The sequence below is a fragment of the Hipposideros armiger genome, unplaced genomic scaffold (assembly GCF_001890085.2).
Source record: "Hipposideros armiger isolate ML-2016 unplaced genomic scaffold, ASM189008v1 scaffold_395, whole genome shotgun sequence".
NCBI classification, from domain to species: domain Eukaryota; kingdom Metazoa; phylum Chordata; class Mammalia; order Chiroptera; family Hipposideridae; genus Hipposideros; species Hipposideros armiger.
In genome coordinates this window covers 628,641-651,818 of record NW_017731745.1, presented here as the reverse complement: position 1 = coordinate 651,818, position 23,178 = coordinate 628,641, and the positions used below count along the sequence as shown (strand labels likewise).

The 23,178-nt window shown below is 35.0% G+C and overlaps 1 protein-coding gene across 2 annotated transcripts in view; it reads right to left on the bottom strand.

Annotated features, from left to right (window-relative positions):
• The window catches only part of SRBD1 (S1 RNA binding domain 1), a 216,577-nt gene that overhangs the window by 126,431 nt on the left and 66,968 nt on the right, over positions 1-23,178 (bottom strand). For both annotated transcript variants that reach the window (XM_019663551.1, XM_019663550.1), the window contains 4 exons: positions 21,072-21,179; positions 16,815-16,972; positions 13,631-13,721; positions 12,828-12,935 (listed from right to left, as the gene is read on the bottom strand). In XM_019663551.1, coding sequence (XP_019519096.1) covers positions 12,828-12,935; positions 13,631-13,721; positions 16,815-16,972; positions 21,072-21,179 — 465 coding nt within the window. The remainder of the gene's footprint in view (positions 1-12,827; positions 12,936-13,630; positions 13,722-16,814; positions 16,973-21,071; positions 21,180-23,178) is intronic.

Here is a 23,178-nt window from a genome sequence, read left to right as displayed (position 1 = left end):
TCACAAACTTATAAGCTTTACATAGATAGCTAGATACATCTTAAGTTGTATAGCTAAGCTTATTGATTTGTTGGAAAGTACATTTCTTTAAATCAAAAGAAATTAGGTCCAGGTGGTTCAGGACATGGGGGACCTGCTACATGTTATTCTGGTAGAATTTTCATCTGTCAGATTTCAAGAAAGCCTTAGAAATTATCCCATCAAAACCTCTACCAAAAATTCCTTCTAGAATCACAAAAGTCTTTTTATCTCTATTACAGTTCATCTTGTTAGATTAGGTCCAACAACTCAAGTATTTCAACAACTTTTCTGATCCTGATTCTAATACACCTCAATGTCCATCAACTTGAAAAGCATGCCTCCAAACCTTAACTAAATTACTGGTTAAAATGCTAGTAATACAGTGTCTGTAGCATGCCCCTCAAGACCTGACACCAGACATCGACTCATTAGGTAATCAACATCCTTCTGCGAGTGGCACAGCCAACTCTCTAATTCTCTAGTTTTTCCATAAGGTTATCATATCAAGAGACTATAAAAAGGTGTGCTAAGATCTAGATGTGTCTACCAGTCTAGTTTACCTAACAGAAAATGAAATGGGATAAGGTCAAAATGTTTTAAAGAATTGCATGCTGATTTCCAGTGGTTACTGTTCTACTGTTCCTATGTGTTCATAAATAATCCTTTTATAATTTAACAATAATCTTGCCTGATCAAGATCCCACACAGCAGTCATTTGCATAACCTATCTTATTTCCCCTTTGGAAACATCAAACTTATATCTGTCCATCTTCCAGTTTCTCAATTTTACAAACAGTGGTACCAAAATTTTATCCACAAGTCCACCTTGAACTGCAGAAAATGTTTCATCTGGACCAGAAAATAAAATATGAAACAAAAGCTCTCTTACTATCACCCTATTTTGGCTACATTACAGTTTTCTGTTATTGATACTTATATTCTATCTTTTCAGCCCCCAAATCATTCTATCTCACAAATCAAAAGAGGAGTTGGGTATTCCATTTTTTCTTAGCCACTGATTGCGATGATGACATTATGTATAAGCAGTGGGGTCTCTTTTCCAACTTTCTTTTTCCTAAGATAAGCATTATAGGTCTTTTATGCTATACTTAGCACTTGGAGGCAGGCAGCTACCAGAGGGATTCAGGACTTAAGCTTTGGCCTTCCAGGAGTTTTTGGTAGACCAGTGACTCTTCTCTTACATACATCCTTGATTACTTGCACTCTTTTCAGCTTTGCATATGTCCTTATAAAATCCACACTTGACCAAAAGTTTACACCCAGTACATACAAACTGATTTACTTCTAGCTCCCAACCTTTTTCTGGTGGCAAAGCCCCTGAAAGTCAATATGCTCCATTTAGAACATGAGTATTTTAAATAACATGATTAAATATACAAGGGAAAATGAAATACTAGGCACTAGCTAAATTAAAAATTTAATAAAAATGAGTGTAAAATAAAAATTGATCCAAACTTGGTTTGGCAAAGGCTCTTTCTGGTGTAATATAATTCATAGCCTTCTTCTAGGAAAAAAATGTGTTTTGGACAAAATGCTTAAGCAATTTTTTGATACACTTTGATGGGTATAAGGCTTAGCAAACCAGTCACCCTAACTTTTTCCTAACATAATTATCTTATATTACACTTTCTTTTGCTATAAGATTTGTTACCAAGAAGCTTTTTACCTTGCAACAAGATTACAATGAAACTTTGATGTGTTAATAAAGTGTTGAGAATGTTTTCTTTGACATGAGGAAATTTCACTGAGAAAATGCTAGCCATTAATTTAATTTTTCCCAGAGAATTTGGAAAGGACTGTAGCTCCTAATTTTATTGGTAGAGCACATTAATCCAGCTCACATATCCCAATGTGTTCTGAGAACTCTTGCCCTGTTCTCTTTCCTTAAGAGGATCTTTTGCAATTTTATAAGGTAGTCTGATTTATATTCCTAAGAGCATCCCGACTTCTCATTAGGGACTCCTGTAATCTTATCTCTTAACTTTGAATTTTTAAAGGTTCAAATATGGTATTTCATATAGCAATGTTTCTCAAACTTTTCTGATCACTACATTAAGAAATATAAAATACATGTATGTAACCAAAACAAATATTCATGAAACAATACTTAGTGTTACTACATGAGATAAACTCTATTTTCTATTCTATTTAATTTTAAAAAAAAATGCTCGTTGGGACCACTGCATTATCTTCATCTTCACCAATGAATTGCAACCTTACAATGTAAAAAAACATGGCTATAGAGAGACACATGACATAGAAAAATGTGGGCAATGAGGACATGAATCTGAATGATATGGTTAATGAGGACATAAATTCATCACCTTTACTTCAGCTTGGGTGGTCTGCTTAAAATATATCTCATATACCATACCACATAAACAGAGTTCTTATTACTAAGAGATAAGAATATTGGTTATAACTATTAATATATCTTCCTGAAACTTGCACTTGTCGCTATTTCCTACCTTGCTTTTAATTCTCTATATGGAATTTATCACTAAGTAACATAGTATATATTAACACGCATTGACCCTTTTGTCTCTTTTCCCCACTAGAATAAAAAACCTTCACGAAGGTAGGCACTTTGTCTTGCTCACTGCTCTTACTCCCGGCATGTAGTGCTGTGCCTGCCGCATAGTTTGGGTGCTCACAGTACTCTGCTGATTGTATTGAGGGCACATGCTTCTGTTTTGGCTGAAGGCCCCGACGCCTATTTTGACAACATTAGCAATCCCCCAAATTCAGGCTATAAAACAGGTGTGTGTTTGGGGAGAGGGTCAGAAGGGAGTTGAAGAGTTGGAAGAAACTTTAAGAAGGTTGTTGGAATGCTGTGGCATTTCTCCTGTTGCCCCAACATCATCTGTGGAAGTGTTTCACGCACCCCATGCCAAAAAGAGGGGCATCCCTGGGACCAATATGTGAACATGACATAAGAAATAGAAGAGATGCATAGGAGAAAGGAGGGGACAGGGGAGGAGGAAGTGTGAGGTAGCTTTAAAGAGAGTAGCAGTTCAGACAGGAACAGCCAGCCTGAAGCCTGGCTCTGGAGGAGAGTCAATAACTGGTCAACCAGAAAAAAGACCTGCTAAGTCACAGGAATGGCAGTTCAAGGATCTGGTTGGGGAATATCTCAGAAGACAAAAACAAAAAGTTCTTCAAAAAAACCCCACGGAAGAATAAGTCAGCAATTGTAAACGGGCCACCCAGAGAGCCCTATCCTCCGCCTGCAACCATCTCTGCTTTGGAAGGCTATGCTCCCCTTCCCTGTTCTCAACTCTCAGAACTAAACTTGCAGGAGCCAGCAAATTCAGCTCGTGAGTTGGGGAGGAAGAGAAAAATCACAAGGATCCACGAGAGAGGAAGCTCACCACGCTGCCTGAAAACCTCCAGAGAAAAGTAGTGTTTCCCAGAGTGAAACAGACCTGACATTGGATTTAAATTACATCATGTTTGGAACTTTGATTATTGCCCTACAGAAGATATTTCAATTGCTGAAATGGGGCTGTTCTAATAACTAAGAGGTTCTAAAAAAGCTGAGACCTGTCCATCATTTCAGCCAAGGAAGAAAAGAACTACTCCCAACAGGAGTTGAATAAGGAATAGGATAGTAAATAAAGTTATTTTCTTGCACTTCATTAAGTCTATTACATTCAATCAAACATTTATATGTGATAAATACTTCCTGAATGAATACATAAGTAAAAAAACTAGAATATAAAAATTTAATACCACTGAGTGGTGAGATCACAAATTATTTTTATTTTTCTCTTTATATTTTCCTGGATTTTTCAAAATCTCCTTTCAATATGCTTTAAAAAAACATTAAATTGTCAGAGAATAATGTCATGTGCATGTTTCAAAGGCATTCATACCTAGAGGAAAAGCAAAAGAAATAAGTAATTCTAAATCCAAAAGTACAAAATGAAATGATTAAAAATGATCATCTTCTAATTTTCTATTATGGTTTATGTCTTTGATGTCTGAAAACATCAAATTTTAAATTTAAAGTAGGTTACAAATAGAAAATCAAGTAGTGACTTTGTCTGCCTGTAATATGGAAGATTAGCTACCTGGATAAACATTTTATTGAAAACAACTAAAAATCCTAGCTATAATACATCTTAAAAGCATAAGTGAATTAGCAAGACAGAAATACTCAGGCCAAAAGAAAAAACTGAATTAAATATGAGAATCTTGATTTCCGAAGCTTTCACCTGAGACCATTTGCTAAACTGGGTAAATTTTATTTTTTATCTTCATGGCCCCACAGAGCTCACAGAACTAGAGGACAAGAAGACAAAACCCAGAGTCTACTTAAGATGGGTGTTAACAAAAGATTCCCCCAACTACCCTCACACATATGAAGTTGATATCCCAAAGGGTTAAACCCCCCCCCCATTAAGGGCCAAAGAGAAATAAATTCACTATATGCTACCCCCAGGATACTGCAATAAAAATGGGCTATCTCAAATCTTGTCACAGGGGGAATCCCTAATGAGAATATGGAACCATAGCCACCTCTCTAGTTTGCAGCCTAAATTCGTACTACCTGGGTAGCCAGAAGAAAACTCAGCTGAGAATTTAATTGAAGTAATTCCCAAGCTGGTAGTGTCTACAGGAACCTGGCAGAAGCAAATGCGAATCCAGGCCTCAATGAATTACCACAGATAAAGTTCTAAGAAACATGTTTTCAATGAAAATTAATGGAACAGAAAAGGAAACAAAACACTCAAGAGTAGAGCCAGAAATAACAACAGATAAGCAGAAATAGACTTGTGAGGATTTTCAGATACTAGAATTATCACACGGACTGTAAAATAGAAATGCTTAGTATGGTTAAGGAAATAAAAGAGATGTTTGAAAATATACTCAGGAACAACAAAAACTTTTAAGAATGATCAGGAGCAAGAAGATCTGAAAATATATATAGTTTCTAGAAATGAAAAATATAACTGAAATTAAAAATTAAATGTATGGATGTCAATTCTTCACAAATTAAACTGTCGAGTCAATTTACTCCCAATCAAAATCCCAGCGAGCCCATTTGTAGAAATTTACGTATAAGTACAAGGATCTAGAATAACCAAGTCAATTTTGAAAAAGAACAACAAAATTTAAGGTCTTATACTATCTCAGTTCATGACTTTTAAGCTATACAAATCAGCATTTGTGGTTAAAGATACATAGATTAGTGTAAAGACACACAGATCAATTAAACAGAACAGACTCCAGAAATAGATCCCCACGTATATGGACAGTTGATTCTTAACAAAGATGCCAAAACAATTCAATGGGAAAAGGAAAATCAATCAACAAATGGTGCTGGAATAATCCTTAGCTATACGCAAAAAAAACAAAACAAAAAAAAACAAAACAAAAAAACTTTATATGCTATATAAAAAATTAACTTTAAATGAATTATAGGCCTAAATGAAAGAGTTAAAACTATAAAACTTCTAAAACAAAACATACAGGGAAATCATAATGACCTTAGTTTTTCCAAACATTATTTAAATAAGACAAAAAGCAAGACCTATACAAAAAAATTGATAAACTGAACTTCATCAAAATATAAAATGTTTGCTTTGCAAAAGACTATGTTAAAAAAACGAAAAGGTTAAGTTGCAGACTGGGAGAAATGTTTACAAAACAGGTATTTGACAAAGGATTTGTATTCAGAATAAATACAAAATACTCTTAATAATAGTAGGAAAAATAATCCATATTTTAAGTGGGAAGAATATCCGGACAGATATTTTACCAAAGAAGATATATGGATGGCAAAAAAGCGAATGAACATGCTCAACATCATTAATTGCTAGGGAATGTAGATTAAAACCACAATGAGGTATCACTGCACAAAGACCAACCATACCAAGCAGACTGAAGAGCGTATGGAAGAAACTGGAACTCCGATACAAGGCTAGTGGGAAGGTAATATGGCACACTCTACCTTAGATGACAGTGTGGCAGTATCTTAAGCTAAATATATACCTACCATATAACACAGCTATTCCACTCCTACTTATTTACCCAAGAGAAATGAAAGCATATGTCCATGCAAAGACTTGTACAACAATGCTCATGCAGCTCTATTTGTAATAGCCCAAACTGGCAACAGTCCAAATGACCATCAACAGGTAAATGAATAAATGAATTGTGATTTAACCATACAATGAATTCTACTCAGTAATAAAAAGAACAAACTATGACATATGCAACATCATGGATGAATCTCAAAATGATGATGCAGAGTAAAAGAAGCTAGCAAAAGAATACATAGTGCATGATTCCAATTACATACAAGTCTAGAAAATGTAAACTAATCTATAACTACAGAAAGTAAATCAGTGGTTGCCTGGGGGAGAAAGGGAGCAGAGGCGGAAGAGTGGATTACAAAGGAAGACAAGGAAATTTAGGGGGGTAATGGGTGGGTATGTTCGTTATCTTGATTGTGGTGACAGTTTCATGAAAGTGTACATATATATATATGTTAAAACTCATAAAATTGAAAATTTTAAGTATGTATAGTTTATTATATGTCATCTATCTCTCAGTAAAGCTGAAAAACTAACATATAGGACTTCTAGAAGTGAAAAATATAACTGGAATAAAAATTCAATGAATGGGTCTGACAGCTAAAGAAAAAGCTAGTGAATTAGAGAAGAGACCTGAAGAAATCAACTGCAAAGCAGCCCAGAGAGAAAACAAATGAAAAGAGAGAGGTTGAAAGGCATGGATAGAGTGAGACGGTTGAAGATATATAATGAGAATTTCAGAGGGAGAACAGAGAGAAAGAATGGGACAGAGGTAATATTTGAAGAGTAATGGCTGAGAGATATCACCCTATAGTTTCAAGGATCCCAATTATAAGTAGAATAAAGAAAACAGTATAAAATACTGCTTTCAAAAGAAACAATAAACAGTTTGATATTTTATTTTCTTATCAACATATCAAACTCTTCAGATTGAACTGTCAATGATAAAATTGAAAATAGAACTGCCTTTTCTCTTAGTCCATTACAAACACCATACTTAACATGCCTGCAAATAAATACTGAAATTAAGGTCAATAAGTCTGTACTAATAGGTTTAAAACTAAAATACATCAAAGACTGAAAATAGCCCAGTTGTCAACTAACGAATGACTAAAATATGGTACAACCAAACAGGAGAATTAAGGGGCAGAAGAAAGAAGGAAGAGAGAGAGGAGGAAAATGAGGAAGGAGAAAGAGAAGAAGAGGGGGAGAAAAAGGAAGGGAAAAAATAAGGTATCTCTTCTGTTTACAAAATACTGTAATTGGAGAATAGAGGCCTTAAGAAAAAAATGGGAAATCAGCGTCCACTATTCTTTCAAAACTACTCTCAAATTATTTAACAACCTTCTACTCTCTGTTTCTGTTGTCTAAGCTAGTTAAGGTTCTCTGGTTAATTTTTGGTTTCTTAAGAGAGAAAAGCTTCAAAGCAACCATAGATGCAATTGAGAGGGTAATGAGGTTTTGTATTATAGCTTCACAAAAGAAAGTCAAGAGACTTAAAGAAATAAAAAGTTGAGAGATGCTTGCATTAAAACAAAAAACCTGATATTCTTGACCCTAGAGGTTCATATTTTCTACAAAAACTAATACTTTTTAATAGTCTAGACTCAAATAAGCATAATAAAAAAAACTCAAAAGCAACAGAAAAAAAGCAGATAAATCAGAGAAAATTTTAAATTCTATATAAAAATAAAGTTTGAATTATAAACACAAAATGGGGACAACTATTTGCATAATTGGCAAAAATTATAGCAAACAGATCAACCATAACCCCAAACTAATAACCCCAACCTTCCACTACAGCTCCCTTTCCCTTTCCTCATTCTTTCATTACACACCATACCTTCTCAGTTAATTCTATTTTCTAATTCTTTTACTGTCCTAATGAACAAGGTCATTAGGAAGCACAAATAATTGCTTTTCTATATTTGCCTGCTTAAAGTCATTTATATATCACAGCTTTCAGAATAGAAACGTTAAACACAGGCTCTGAATTAAAAGCCCAAAAATTTCTTTTCCCTTTCCTGCTCTCATGTATTTGTGATTTTCCAGAATTCACTCAATGCTGTGATTCCTAGCAATGTTTCCACTATCAACATAAATCATGCCAACTGTAGTTTGAAATATAACACAGCAAATATTAAAGGTAACTTTTAATTCTTTCACTGTTCATTAAATTAATATATAAGTCTAACCATGCAATATTTTTATTTCAGAAATCATCATTTATCTTTGGCAAAATATAAATCTATAATTTGCCAAATATAAATTTCTGTATCAATGAAAAAACAGAGTAAACAGTAAATGATAGATTTACTAACGCATTTTAGCAGAGGGGAAATTTTCCGAATTGTCGCATACAGTAATTCTGGTCAACAGTCTTGAAAAGAATCATCTCATCAATGGGGAAGTAGCTGCGGTAATGTGAAGTGAAAATAAATGTACATCAGCTTTTTTAGATACTAGAATCTTAATTCTGTTAAAAAGAAAAATTCTAAATTTTTAAGCTATTTAATCCAGGTTACAATATGTGTACATGTGTAAATGATAATACAGATACATCTGCGTGCATACATATTTGTAAATTAGACAAAATGGGTCATGTATTTTTTTCTAAGCAGAAAAAAGTGGCATGAAAAAGATAAATAAAACTAAAAGGCAAAATGCAAAAAAAACCAAAAAAAAAAAAAACCTCATTAAAAATATAGTTGACGCTTGAAAAACATGCATTTGAACTGCACAGGTCCACTTATACACAAATTTTTTTCAATAAATATCTGTACCATTTTCAATCCATGGTTGGGAGTCCGTGGATGTGGAGGTCTGACCATATTCATTGATCTACACCATTTTATATAGGGAGCTTGAGCACCCAAAGATTTTGTATCTACATGGTTCCTAGAATAAATCCCCCACAGGTACCTGGGGACAACTTAAGTTTTGGGGGAGTCAAATGTTATATGCAGATTTTTGACTGCATGGAAGTCCATGCCCCTAAGCCTCGCTGTTCAAGAGTCAACTACAGTTTTACCCTTAATATTTAGAATTTGAATTAATAAATATTTGAGATGGACCTATAAGTATATAAATATGCTTAATGTGAAGGAGGTAGAGATAAATAAAACATGTTTCCCTGATTTAAGCTTTCAATGTAGGAGAAACCAGAAGCTACCATTTTTACATTTCATTAAATTGCTACACAAAAGAAACCACTATTTTTTACAAAAGGGGAAACAGATAAAAAAGCAGAAAATGAGAGTAACAATTCAACATGAATGGAAACAAATACTCAGTTATTCAAAAAATAAAATGAGTGCCTACTATGTGCCAGAGGACTGAAAATAGCAAATCATTCTAACACATACTTAAAACAAAATGACACGTATAATATTGTAGAATTTCTTTCACAAACACTTCCAACTTGAAACATGTGAGACTAAGCATAATTACATTCTACAACTTAATTCCGGTTTTCTTTTTTCCTTTGGTAATTAAGGTTTGAAGTTTTGGATGACTTCCCCCATAATATGTGTAAGTACCACAGTTTGTAAGGTATTTTAGGATAGGAAGAAAAATAGGTGAGAAGGTGTATTGATGGGTCAGAGAATATGGAGTTTATAAGTTAGGAGATATGTCGTGATGTAAGTTAACCTATGGCAGGTATGTCAAGGCAAAAAGTATTGGAAGGAATACCGTATTTTGCCATGTATATGCAGACCTTTTTGCCCAAATTTGTGAGAGACAAATAAGGATGTGCACTATACATGGGTAGTACTAATTCTGTATATATATATGAATGCTTTTAATTCTTTTATTTATGCTTATGAGTTAAAAATGTAACTAGAAATCAATAACGATATCCGTTTGTAAAATAACACCCTGGAATACGATAATCAGTTTTATTGAACTTACAATGAACTTGCAACGAAGAGCTCTTGGCCTTCTATGATGAGTAAATGTCGTAAATTTGTCAACAACGAAGAGTTCTTGGCCTTCTATGATGCATAAATGTTGTAAATTTGTCACCAGTACAAAAAATTTCTTGTACCTTGTATCTGTTCTTGTGTTTTGTAATTATTGTTACATAAAATTTGTTGTACCATAATATGTTAAAAAATAAATGCTAAAATTCCTTTATAATACAGAAAACAAGTACCTAAATGTAAACAAATAAAAATTTGAAAGAAAAAATTCAAACGCAAGATTTTTTACCCTGAAAGTTTGGGCCAAAAACGTAGGTGTGCATTATAGACAGGGGCACATAATACACAGCAAAATACGGTAGATAAGGGGGAATGTGCTGGTGGATATGTCAGGAAAAGGTTTTGCAGGATGAGTAGGTGACAGAATTATAGGAATGCATATCAGACTATCTATCTGTTCAGGAAGTGCTAGAAATTTCTGCAGGAGAAAGCACGCAAATTTCAACTTAAATGTCATTTGCAATGTAACTTCAAAGTGTTAGATGAGAAAATATGGCTTCCTCATAAAGACACCTTGAACTGGCAAAATAAGATGAAATGAAATAGCTGATTTTCCTAACACTCACTATAAATTCTGATTAGATATTTGCATTATTTAAGGATTTAAAGCACATAAAAATATTAGCAAATAGATCCCAACAGTACATTAAAAGAATAATACACTATGACAAAATGGAGTTCAAATCAAAATTGCAAAGATGGTTCAATGGTAAGAAATCTACTACTACTAGTCAGTATATTGATAGATCAAAATAGGGGATAAAAACCCCAATAATTATAGCAAAATTCTGAAAAAGCATAAATATTATCATTCATTCTTGAATTTAAAACTTAATAAAATAGTAATCAATATTTTTAAAACACTCATAAATAAATAGTATTTGCTTTAAATGATCTTTTAAAAGTATACAAAAGGCAGTATCGAACTTGACACTAAAAGCAGTTTAAACAAAGTAGAAGAGGAAAAAAAAAGGTCCACTATCATTATTATTTAATAGCTCTTCAAAGACATTACATGATACCATTAAACAAGGGAAGAAAATAAAACTGTATAAAACTTGAAAAAGAAATAATAAATTCATCATCTTCTGAAGATGATATGACCCATACCTAGAAATCCAAGAGAATCAACTGAAAAACTAATTATAAACAATGAAAGAAGTCTGTACTGTGGCTGGGGAACATAATCAACATAAAAAACAGTGCTCCTTTATACAATTATAAGTACTATCATAAAGTAATTCTTAATAGAAATACAAAGGGACAAATACAAAAGTTTTAATATTTAATATATAAGAAAATTGTGAAAACTTCAAAATGTTACTGAAAGCAAAAGCATTCCCAGTTTAATGATGAAGGAAAGTAAAGCTCAGAGAGGCAAAGTAACCTCCAAATGTGCATAACAAGTCAATGGTGACAACAAAGATGAACCCATATTTGTCTGACTCCAAAGCTCTCATCCTCTTTCTAATACAACACACTGCTGAAGGTTTAATAAAGGGACCTATAAGCAAATTCAGATGAAAATCAAGAAGTCTTCACATTTAGTATTTGTAATGATTTGAAAGTTCTATTTATAATCACTATAAATGTACCCAAGATATTTACATCAAATCAATGTGAATAAGCTAAAAAGACATCAGAGAAGTTGCCTGAAATAAACTGAATCAGCTATGTCAGGTCTTTGGGTTTGGTTCTCAAGAGGATCGGCTGCATGTGTACAGTTCCCAGAATAGGGAAGGTTCACAGTATTCCCCAAACCAACTTGAACAAGAAGAAAGAAGAGGGAGGCGGAAAAGAGCTGAGGCGGACTTTTCCAACTGGTCCCTTCCTGAATCATGATCTCCCATGGCACCTACAGTTTGTCCCCAGCCTTCAATCCCCTTTGGTTTCCCTGAGTTTGTTTTCCTCATATCTTGATTAAACTCTTCGTACATGGAATCCTACACTTAATACAAGGCCCCTCTTGCTTGCCCTATCAAAATGGATCTTAGAACTCTTCTTCCTGTGTTGAGTTTTTGTTTTTATTTTGTTCTGCTGATCCCAGCAGTCACTTACTCATCAATTGACTATTAGATTTCTCAAAAAAGCAGTGGGGGATGGATCCCGTGCGATCTCCCCTAGATATCAGCCATTATAACTATATTCTCTCTTAAAATTAAACCCTTTAATACTTATTCTACTGTAGTTTGGAAAAGGTAAGCCTGGCTAGTTGAGGTCCAAAGAGAAGGTGAGGAAACAATGGTGAATGAAATCAGAACCACTGCAGAACCAGTGCCAAGGACTAGAGAAATGGGACATGCTAATCTAAAGCTATTCAGAAGTTAACTGTATGCCTAAATAAAATGAAAGGTTGTGACAGAGACAAATAAGAAAGGAATTTCAGAAATCCTTTTCATTTGTCTTACCTTGTTCTTAGTTCTGAAGGCCAATGATTCATAGGTACCAAAACTTTGGGAGAAGAAGGCTAAGTTATCCACAGTCCTACATTTTAGTCAGTAGTTAACTAGAGGCCTCACACAATGTACAGCCTGGAAAACGTCACAAAACTAAAGTAAGCCCTAATTTGCTGCTTTTGTGACACGTTTCAGGATACTGAAACGTAAATTTCTCCAAGATACAGACACTACATTGTTCTGCGGTTTTGGGGCAAACAATATATATACTCGTATCTTAAAAAAAGGGGGAGAAAACAATCACAAGAGGAACTTTAGAAGTTCCTTTGCCTGTCAAAGAAAACAATCATTCCTAACATCCTTACCAGTAAACAACATCCAGTGGTGCAAAGTAATTTTTCATTATCAGGTCAGCAAAGTAAGCTTCTGTTTCCCGGCAGGCAGTTCCATTTCCAATCACCACTGTGCTGCAGCTTCAAGGGAGAAACAGGAAGAGAAACTGGATGAGCTCAAGGCATGCTTCTAAATCAATTAGGAGAAAATGTACAGAATGCACACATACTATTATACAATGCTCATATTCTCTCATCTCCACTATTTCATAAGGGAGACAGACTTATGTAGGATAAAAGACATGCCCTCTGCATTTGGTGTAACAGGCAGGAGAGAACTATTTTACTGTCACACAATCTCAAGAACAGTCAACTTTTTCCCACGTGGAAGGAACCAAATTTAGACATGGGTGAGTAAACTCTGGAGCATTCTAAGCCATAATAAAGATATTATGACTGCATTATGTGATACGTTGCCAAATAATTTCTGAAGCTTCTAACTACTACCACAGTGATTCCTCAGATCCATGAGGAAGGAAGGAGGGAGGGAGAAAGGAAGTGCAGGCCCAAAGAGAAGAATTATAATGCTCATTTTTGCTCATATCACCACCTTTGGCTAGTAAAGGAGGCAGAGAAAAGGAGGAGCATTCCTCCGGAGTCTCCAAATGTGGAGGTCTCCAGCAATCTGACCCAGCATTATTTTACATAGTTCTTCCTCTCTCACCAAGGCACTTCCTTTAAACGCCCCACCCCCACCCCCTCCAAATTAGGGGCTTCAAAGGTGTCTGTGATTGGCTGAGCCACTGAAGTACTTAAAAGATTACTTATCCTCATACTTGAATTTCAGCAAAAGCCTCTTTATTTTCTCTGCCTCTCGGAAGCCTTGTCCACAATGCAAGTAAACCACATCAGTATGAAGTATCTGACCTTAGAAAAAAATGAAAAGAATAAGCCAATTTGTAAGAAATTTAAAAGCCTAACACAACAATGATTTGATTAAGCCAGATACAACAGAAGAGGGAACTGGTTCCTCTAGCTCATTCATATTCACTAAATCACATTCTCCCTAAGCATTGTGAAATTCTGTTACTTCCAAAGTTACAAGACTATTTTACTACATTATTAAGTAGATAATATGCTATGATAGCTAAAAAGATAAATGATTTTTAGTAACATTTAACATTAATAACAGTAAAAGCTGACATTTACTGAATATTTACTACATATCAGACATATGACAATACTATTCTATTTCTTCTTTGGGGTTGTAGATTTCTGTACTTTGTGTAATTTTTTTTCAGCTGCATATTTATGAATTGTGAGCTTTTCTGTATTATATTTCAGCTAAAATACTTTTAAATATTTGAGGGTAACTATCTAATGAATGGAAATAATGAGCTAAGTGACCAACTTAGAAAGTCAAGAAAAGAACAACAGAATAATCTCAAAGAAAATGTAAAGAAGGAAATGACAAAGTATAAGCAGAAATTAATGAAATAGAAAAAAAAATAACAGAAAGGACCAATCAAGTTTAAAATAAAAAAATTACTTAAGGAAAACACACACTTTTAGCAATACCAATCATGAAAAAAGAAAGAAGACACAAATAAATATTAGAAATGAAAAAAGAATCATTCTGTAAGTAATACAAAAACAGGAAAAGATAAAAAAACCATATGATAGCTCAATAGATGCAGGAAAAAACACTGATAAAATATACTTCCTATTTATTGAAAAAATGCATACCATAAAAAGAGAGCAATTAGAACAGCAAATCCAAAAACCCATGATTATATCTATAAGAAAGTATCCCCACAACACCCAAAAGATGAGCAGGTGGGAACAATGCACGGACAACTGCCGAGACCTACATGAATCAGCATTTCTATGGGAGGAAGGAGAGAAAAGCAATGGAGCATCTTATAAGCCAGAGCTTGGAAGAACCCCAAAAATGTCAAAAGATACTTCTCTGGAAATCACAATAGGTCAGTTTGAGAACAGCAGCTGAATTTGCAAACATTAATTTACAGGTCAATACAAAGGTTGCCCAGTAAGTTCAGAAAGGATTGGAAAACTCTGATCTCTATGAACTTTTCAAACTAACAAGTGGAACATCCTTTTCAATACAAAACCTCACATCCAGGAGAAACTGTTGCCAATCATCTCCACATTGAGCAAGGTAAGAATAGTAAGGGCAAAGGAAAAAAGTCAAGGTAAACCAGAGGAAACCAATAGAGAAGCAGATTCCAGAAAGCACAAGATGATCTCTCTATCCACAGAGACATAGAAGTTTCTTTCCCAATAATTTGGGAAAAATTGAAAAGAGCAATTTCTTAATCCTCAGGCGCCCAGATACCAGAATCCAATTTGCAACTCCCTTGCAGTTTTTACTGGTGATGCATAAAGCTCCAGGTGTCTGAGTCTGGAATCCGGAGATAACATTATCTTCAGACAGACCACCCCTGACCCCAGACCCCAGGAAATGATGTCAGGATGTCAGCCCTCAAACCCGCCTGACCAACTCCCCTTTTCCTATGTAAGAAAAAGCTAACCTAAAGTTAGGTGCAGTTGTCCACTGGAGACTCTGCCCTCCCGCAGCCTCTCTGGCAACGCCTTTCTTGTTAAATACACTTACTATTATAACTTCTGTTCCTTTGGAGCCTGTGATTGCTTTCATCTTCTGCGAACAACCAGGGTTAATTCTACACCAGGGCAATAGACAGCTAGAAAACCTTGCATGACCCAGCCTTCCATCCTAAAAGTTGAGGAACACTAATTTTATGTAACACTAAGCAACAGAAAAGAGTCATAGTCAAATTTCATATAGAATGATTATTTTTTAAAACAGGAAATAAAAATGACTAGTATCATGTCCTTGCCCACAGAGAAAAACTGTAACCCAATATATAAGAACTACAAAAATATTATACAAAATGAAAATAACATAAATCAGAACTAGAAAACCTCAGAAATGAGAGAACTCAGAAAAGAAATAGATATGAAATGGAAATTCCAAAACTTAAAAACATAACTTAAATAAAGAGCTCAATGGATGGATGTAATAGCAGATAAGACACAGCAGAACAGAGGATTAATTAACTTAAAGCTGATCAATAGACAATAAAACAAAAATAATTGAAAATGGAAGAGGAAATTGAAAGGTCTAATATACATGCAAATGGAATTCCAGAAAGAGATACAAGAACCTCTACGAACCTCAAGTATTTTACACACCAAAAATAAAAATAAACAATACACACAGAACTAAGCACATCATAAGAAAACTTCTGAAAACCACGAAGAGAAAATCTTAGCAGCCAGATGAAATAAGTTTTTTAGCTGACTTCTCAACAGAAACTGTAGTAGCCAAAAAGCAAAACAACCCCTCTAACACCCCCCAAAACCACCAAAAAATGGAATGACATCTTTAAAGTACTGCCAGTCTTGAATTCTACATCCAGCAAAAATATTCTTCAAAACTAAAGGCAAATCAGAAACTTTTTGAGACAAACAAAAACTAAGACTATTTGTCACCAGCTGATCCACATTAAAAGTAATTGCCTAGAGTTTCAGGTAGAAAGAAAATGATCTCAAATGAAAACAGAAATGCAGAAAAAAGTGAAGAGTAATAGAAAGGATAGATGCATGAGTAATAGAAAAAATTTACTGGACAATAAACATGTTTTGTGATATTTAAGATATATACAGAATTAAAATGTATCATACATAAATGCATCACAATAAATAGAAGTTGATAGGGGGACAGAATTATTAAAGTCAGAGTCCAGTTCATCTTCAGTATCTCCATTGTGACATAGGGAAGAATATAAATCACAGTAATATGTTGAGGGCTTTGGTCAACAAATAAGAGAAATATAAAGTCTTATTCCCTGGTTCCCATATGTGAGAAAACCATTTTTTAAGCCTTGAAAATTAACAATTTCCAAATCCTCATGAAATATATGAAATGGAACGTATGACCAACTAAATTTTATATGAAAAGCTGAAAGGTATGCTTACTGGTAGGAGAAATTATAGCTAACTTGCAACCATGTTTGTAACCAGGATCCACTCCCATCAAAGTGCGCCCTGGAACAGGGCTTGTTAAAAGGAGCTGACGAAGGTTCCGTCCAAACATCATTACTGATTGCTTCTCTGCCTCCGATGTCAGTTTGGCTCTTTAGAAATAGGAAAAGAAAAGAAAAAAGAGAACATATTTAGTTTTTTATATACCCAAATATCCTTCCAGAATAAGAAGAGAATCGTTTTATACAGTTACTCCTCACAGGAGTATTTATTATAACAAAATGACTTATGAGAAAAAACATATACAAAATTATATTAAGTCTACTTTTGCTAAATGCAGTAACACATAATACCGCAAATAATTTTGTGGTATGAAACCTATCGAATTTGTTTTACCTACAATCCTTTTATACCTGCTTTCCCTTACATAAAAAAATCTATCTATCTATCTGAAAACATCTGTGTATATGAGAGGGTCAGAGTGTATAAAGATTTTGACAACGCATGAGATGTCAAATTGAAGTTTATCAGCTAATTAAAAATATAAACATACAATTAGAGTTATTAGCTTCCTCCATCAATACTTAGTTTTACACCTTCACCTATGCATATGTTAATCTTATCTTCTCACTCTATTCCGTTCCCTATATCTACCCTCTTAGTGATGTGATATGACCACAGATACTAACACCGGTCTAGAATCATGACTCATTTAAATAACTTCCCAATTTTATCCAGAGAAGTTATTAAAAGTCTAATTTTAAAGGATAAAAATATATGACTATAATGGACTTAAAAGCATTTGTAAACTAAGTTTTATACCATTCATCTACTTAACAAAGCTTTTTAACATATTAGCTCCTGAAATTCGTAAGAATTTATAAAAAGTATGTCTTCTCTATTAGGCCATGTTAAAAAAAAAATGCATGCCATTGGCCACAGGAAAATTCAGAGTAAAAAGCAATTCAAAGCACATTTCTTATCAATGTTGAGGTAGAATTATTTACATATCTGAAGGCACATACAATGAATTATTAATGTTTGCTTTTCTGGTTTAATTTAGTCTCTCAAGGCTTTTCCTATCATCTTCTCTAAGATTTCATGGCCATTCTCCCTGCCTTCAGCCAAGCAACATGAAAAGTATCATTATAGGCACTTCTAGATCTTCATTTTTAACTATTTCTCGAGTAAGCATTTGTTGTCAGTCTTATATAAGGTACCATAATTGGTGTGAGAGATACAAAGCTGAAAAGATGAGATCCCTGGCCCGAAGACCATTGTGTAGTGGAAGAAACAGAAAAATAAGACAAGTATAAAGCAATAAGTGCTACGCTAATGGGAACACATAAGAGGGATGGCAAACTGGGAAAACTTTCTAAGAGATGTCTTCTCAGATGAATCAAGAAGGATAAGTAATAGAGTTAGGCAAACAAAGGTAGGGAGAGTAGATGAAAGGCATGGAGAACATACTCCAGGCAATGCAAGGAGCATATGTAAAGGCTAATGGCTCATTACAGAAAAAAGAAGTAATTTCATACACGAAAGTAAAAAGAAATACCAACACATAAGGCTGTAGAGGCAAAAAGAAATGAGATCACAAAGGGTCATGTGCGTTCTTCTAAAGAGATTGGATTTTATCCTGGAGATAAAGAATATCCATTGAAAGATTTTAAGTAGAAGAGTATAAAATAATCAAATGGAAATTTTAGGATGGCAATGTGGAATATATATTGGAAAATACAAGACAGAGATCATCTATGACTCTAGGATAATAATTCAGACAAGAAATGATGTCTTGAACTAACCATGGATAGATACCAGCTGTCCCCGAGTAACCATGGAGCTAAAAGGAGGCAAAATTCAAAATACAATAAAAGATGGTAAAATAGATAGCACTTGGTAACTGATGGCTTGAAGAGGTAGATGTAAAAAATGACACATGGATGAATGATCGTGACGTCACAGAAATATGAAATGCAGAAGTAGACTATGAATCGTATATATAGTCAATTGAATAAAATGGCTACAAAAGAACATAGTCTATATGATCTCTTTTAATACACACACACACGAATGGAGAAAAGTCTGGTTAACAATGATTACCTCTAGGTAGTAAAATCATGTGTTTTTTTCTTTGTGTTTTACTGAGTCTTTCAATTTCTCTACATTAGGACTAATTTCTTTTTAATTAGAGAATTAAAGTAATTTCCTTTAAAAAAAATCTATTGGGAGTTTCCTCCCTCAATTGCTGCTCAGGTAATTATTTCTATCAAGACACATCGGTAGACAATGTCTGCAAACCAACTTATGAAATAAGACATTTTTTCAAACACAGGCATTTTTAAGAAAGAGAAGGAAAAGTGCTCTTGCTGGCCACCACTAATGGAAGTCAGGGAAGGATTATATATTAAACAATCCCACACTAAACAGCTCTTATGAAATTATTCCACAAGCAGTGAAGCTACGCAAATCGAATATGTGCAAAAATTTCAAAAGCACCACCAGACATTATATGCAACAGGAGAAAACAAGATAAAGGAAAAGCATTCAAAAGGAAATGAAATTTAAAAAAAAAAAAGGGAAATGAAATTTTAAATGAGATAATTTTCTCTTCCCCTTCATTAAGAACAGACTCCCTTATTTTTAAATGTGATGCCCCAGCACTCAAAAGCAAGAGATGTTACTTCATACAGACTTGAAGTGAAACAGGATTCCAAAAGAAACAATATTTTTAAAGGGATGTTTGAGCTAAAAAGGATGCATCAAGAGAATGAATTACTTTAATAAAAGGAAGTTGAACAAAAGAACCATGTGTCCTTTTTAATACTACCTCCTGTCCCTGCTCTAAATACCTCCAAAGTCAATGGACAAGTCCAGTAAAAGAAAAACAGACAAAACATTATAAAGGCTGTTATAAATGCTAGTGAGGTTGAAGAGGAGACTAGGAATCTACAGTTCCCAGGTAATGCTTACCAAAACCTACAAACAAATGAGAATGAAGAAAATCTAGGGCCGGCCAAATGGCGTGTTGGTTAAGAACTGGCTTGGGACGCCAGAGGGCCCCGGTTCGGATCCCATATATGAGGGCCAGTGACACTGCCCTCTACAGCTAAGATGCTGAACAACAGCTCAACCTGGAGCTGGGCTGCCATGAGTCGCCAGCAACGGTCGCCAGCAACGGCGTAGGCTGCAGCCCCTGTGGCAGTGGGTTGCCATGGGCTACCGTGTGTAGTCAACAGCCAGCGTGAGCGGCCAGCAGCCGCAGTGAGCGGCTGTCCAGAGGCCAGCGACTGATCTGCCTCACCTGGGAAGAGCGCAATGATGGTACCAACTTGGGCCAGTGAAGCAACATCCTCCACAACTAGACTGAAGACAAAAGGACAGCAACTTGTCTGTTCCCCTTCCCCTAATTCCCCCAGTGCTGTTCCCATCCCCCAATTCCCCAATAAAAATCTTAAAAAAAGCCCACGTTATTTAAAAAAAAAAAAAAAGAAAGAAAGAAAGAAAATCTATAGCACATAGGACAAGATATATGAAGAAACGGCTGGTTTCTAAAGATGGCCTATCAAGACAAAGGCTAGAGGAAGGAAAGAGGGTTTTCCCTCCTGGCATTAATTTTCTTTCCATCTCCTCCCCTAAAAACCATTCTGCACACCTCTTTTGCAGTTCTTCTTTGTAACTCTTAGTCCTTCTGCTAGTCCATCCACATGGTCACGTTAATAACCTTCTAATATTTGCTCATCATTGCTGATAATTACTCATTCAAACAACTTCCATTTGGAGTGAAAAACATATTAGCGTTCTCTCTTCCCAGCAACAAATTCATCATGTGGTCCACTGATTTCTTTGTGCTTTTTTTGGCTCTCTTACCTCTAAAAACTGCTTCCAACTAACTTCTCCATTAACTTCTTAATTTGCTTCTCCCAAGCCAACTCTCTCATCAATAAAACCATTTGTTTAGCTTGGTTGTCAAACTGCAAGACTACTTACTATTGCAGAACTGGAAGGTGTACACATTAGGTGATCAAGATTTGAAAAGCATATCATAATTACGAGCTATGTTTGTGATTTACGCATGTGAATGCCTCTACATATTGAAATCTAGTCTTAAATTTAAGACTTTGTGATTGTGACTCAATTCTTTGGATTGGTTCATGGATCAACAAATATTTACTATGCTTTAATGGGCCTATTACCATACATAATAATAATAATAAACAGCATACAAAATTAAATAGACAAGATGCATACCTGAGCTCTCTACAGAGGAGAGGATGAATAAGGCGTTTAAAGGAATCATTTAATGAATCCTGTAAAATATTCGTTAACTCCGGCCTTACACAGCTACGTGGTCTCCACCTGCAATAAAGAAAAGCCTATAGTAAAACTGATGTACCAAGAATGAGACCAGGAAAGGGCTCCTGGAAGAGGAGAGAGGAAGTGGAACAGAAAAAGGGGAAAAACTTTATTGAAGCCAAAGTAACATAATCTGAGAGGAGATTGTGATGTCTGGAAATTATTAACTATGACATCTGGAGTTCTTATTTGTGAAAACCTAGTAACTATGGTCACACGTAAAACTTAAGGAAGGAAAAACTTTCCTATTCTGCGAAGAGTCTCCAAAGCATTATTAATAAAAGTCAAAATCTTAAGATATAAGAAAGTTACCAAAAAATTACTAAAGTATTGCTATGGCCTGAACTGTGTCCCTGCAAATTCATATGTTGAAACCTTAACCCTGAATAGGATGGTATCTGGAGATGAGGTCTTTGGGAGATAATTCGATTTAGATGAGGTCATGAGGGTAGGGCACTCGTGGTGGGATTCATGCCCATATAAGAAATATCAGGGAGCTCCGTCTCTCTTCCTACCAAGTGAGGACATAGCAAGAAGGCAGTTGTCTGCAAGCCAAGAAGAGGGCCCGTACCAGGAACCCAATCAGCCTGCAGCTTGACCTTGGACTTTACAGCCTCCAGAACTGTGAGAAAATAAATTTCTGTTCTGTAAGCTACCTGGTCTGAGGTATTTTGTTATGGCAGCCAGAGCTAAGACCAACAGTGTATCCTTCTTTTCCCATTTCTTTATCTCTTCCTGAGAGCTAAAGTAGAAACTCTATTTTAACCCTTGTTTCTTGTTGCTCTTAAGTAGAACTTACTCCACTGTTCAGACTGTACAGTTTTACCAGGCAGTAGTGTATATGCATAAATGCTGATGAATGTAAATGGCAGAGAACTTATTGTTAGTGGACGCTGAGAAAGAATAGTAAGAGAAAATGCAAGCTAAAAAGAACAAACAAATTCAGCTCTACCCTGTGTGTTTTCATCCATTTATAGCATCTCTGCCCTGGTCCTTCAATGGCTTTTGAATAATAAGATATTAATGGCTTCTAATAAACCATTAATATACCTAGGGATACTCTCATCTCCCTTATCTCAGCAAGAAAATTAACTAAATTTCAATGAAAAAACATTTAAGCATTTATAATGTGATATACCAAAAGTTACATAATTGCAACTAATTGAATCTCTTCCATAAAAAGTATTATTTGGGAGAATATAGTTTTGTTCATCTTTTAATTTGAATGATAGTGCTTTTAGGCAGGATATATATCCTTCCTTCCACCCAAATCCCTGATCCCTGTTACTCCCTACTGTAACCTTTACCTGAGGGCATGAGAAGTAGGGAGGAGTAGGATATGAATTAGACATATTATTATTATTATTATTATTATTATTATTATTATTATTATTAATTTAGGGAACCCAATGTCAAGAAAGACTTCCCAGAAGAAACACCGGAAAGCGACTTAAAAATGAATTCTGGTTTACCAAGCAAGACAAAGGAATAAAAACATTCTGGGAGGAAACCATAGTATATGTAAAAGTTTAGTGGCGTGAAAGAGAATGATAAATTCAAGTAACTACAAGTAGTTAGGGCATAACAAGTAACTAGGGCATAAAAGGGCAGGGTTCGGGGGAGAAGCGGTGGTTTGGGTAGAAAATATGGCCGTGACCAGATTATTAAGGGTCTTATACACCATGCTATGGAGCTTGGTCAGTTAGGAAAGAGAACCTAGTCTTGGGTCATGGGACAATATGCTAGGAAGATAGTCTTGTGAGGCAAGAAGACCCTAGTAGAGTGTTAATGTATGTATCTGATATCTGCTGGGGTCATTCCCTTTAAGACCAAACAAAGGGCTCCCCATTACTTGTAGGAAAAAACCAGAAATCCTAAATACTACCTATCCAGTCTCTCTGAAAGCCCCAATAGTCATCCCTAAACCTCAAGATTCTCCTTTGGTGTGACTATTCTGCTCCTTCTCCCTGCTCCCCTCCCTAGAACAGAGTGCTGGGGGTCA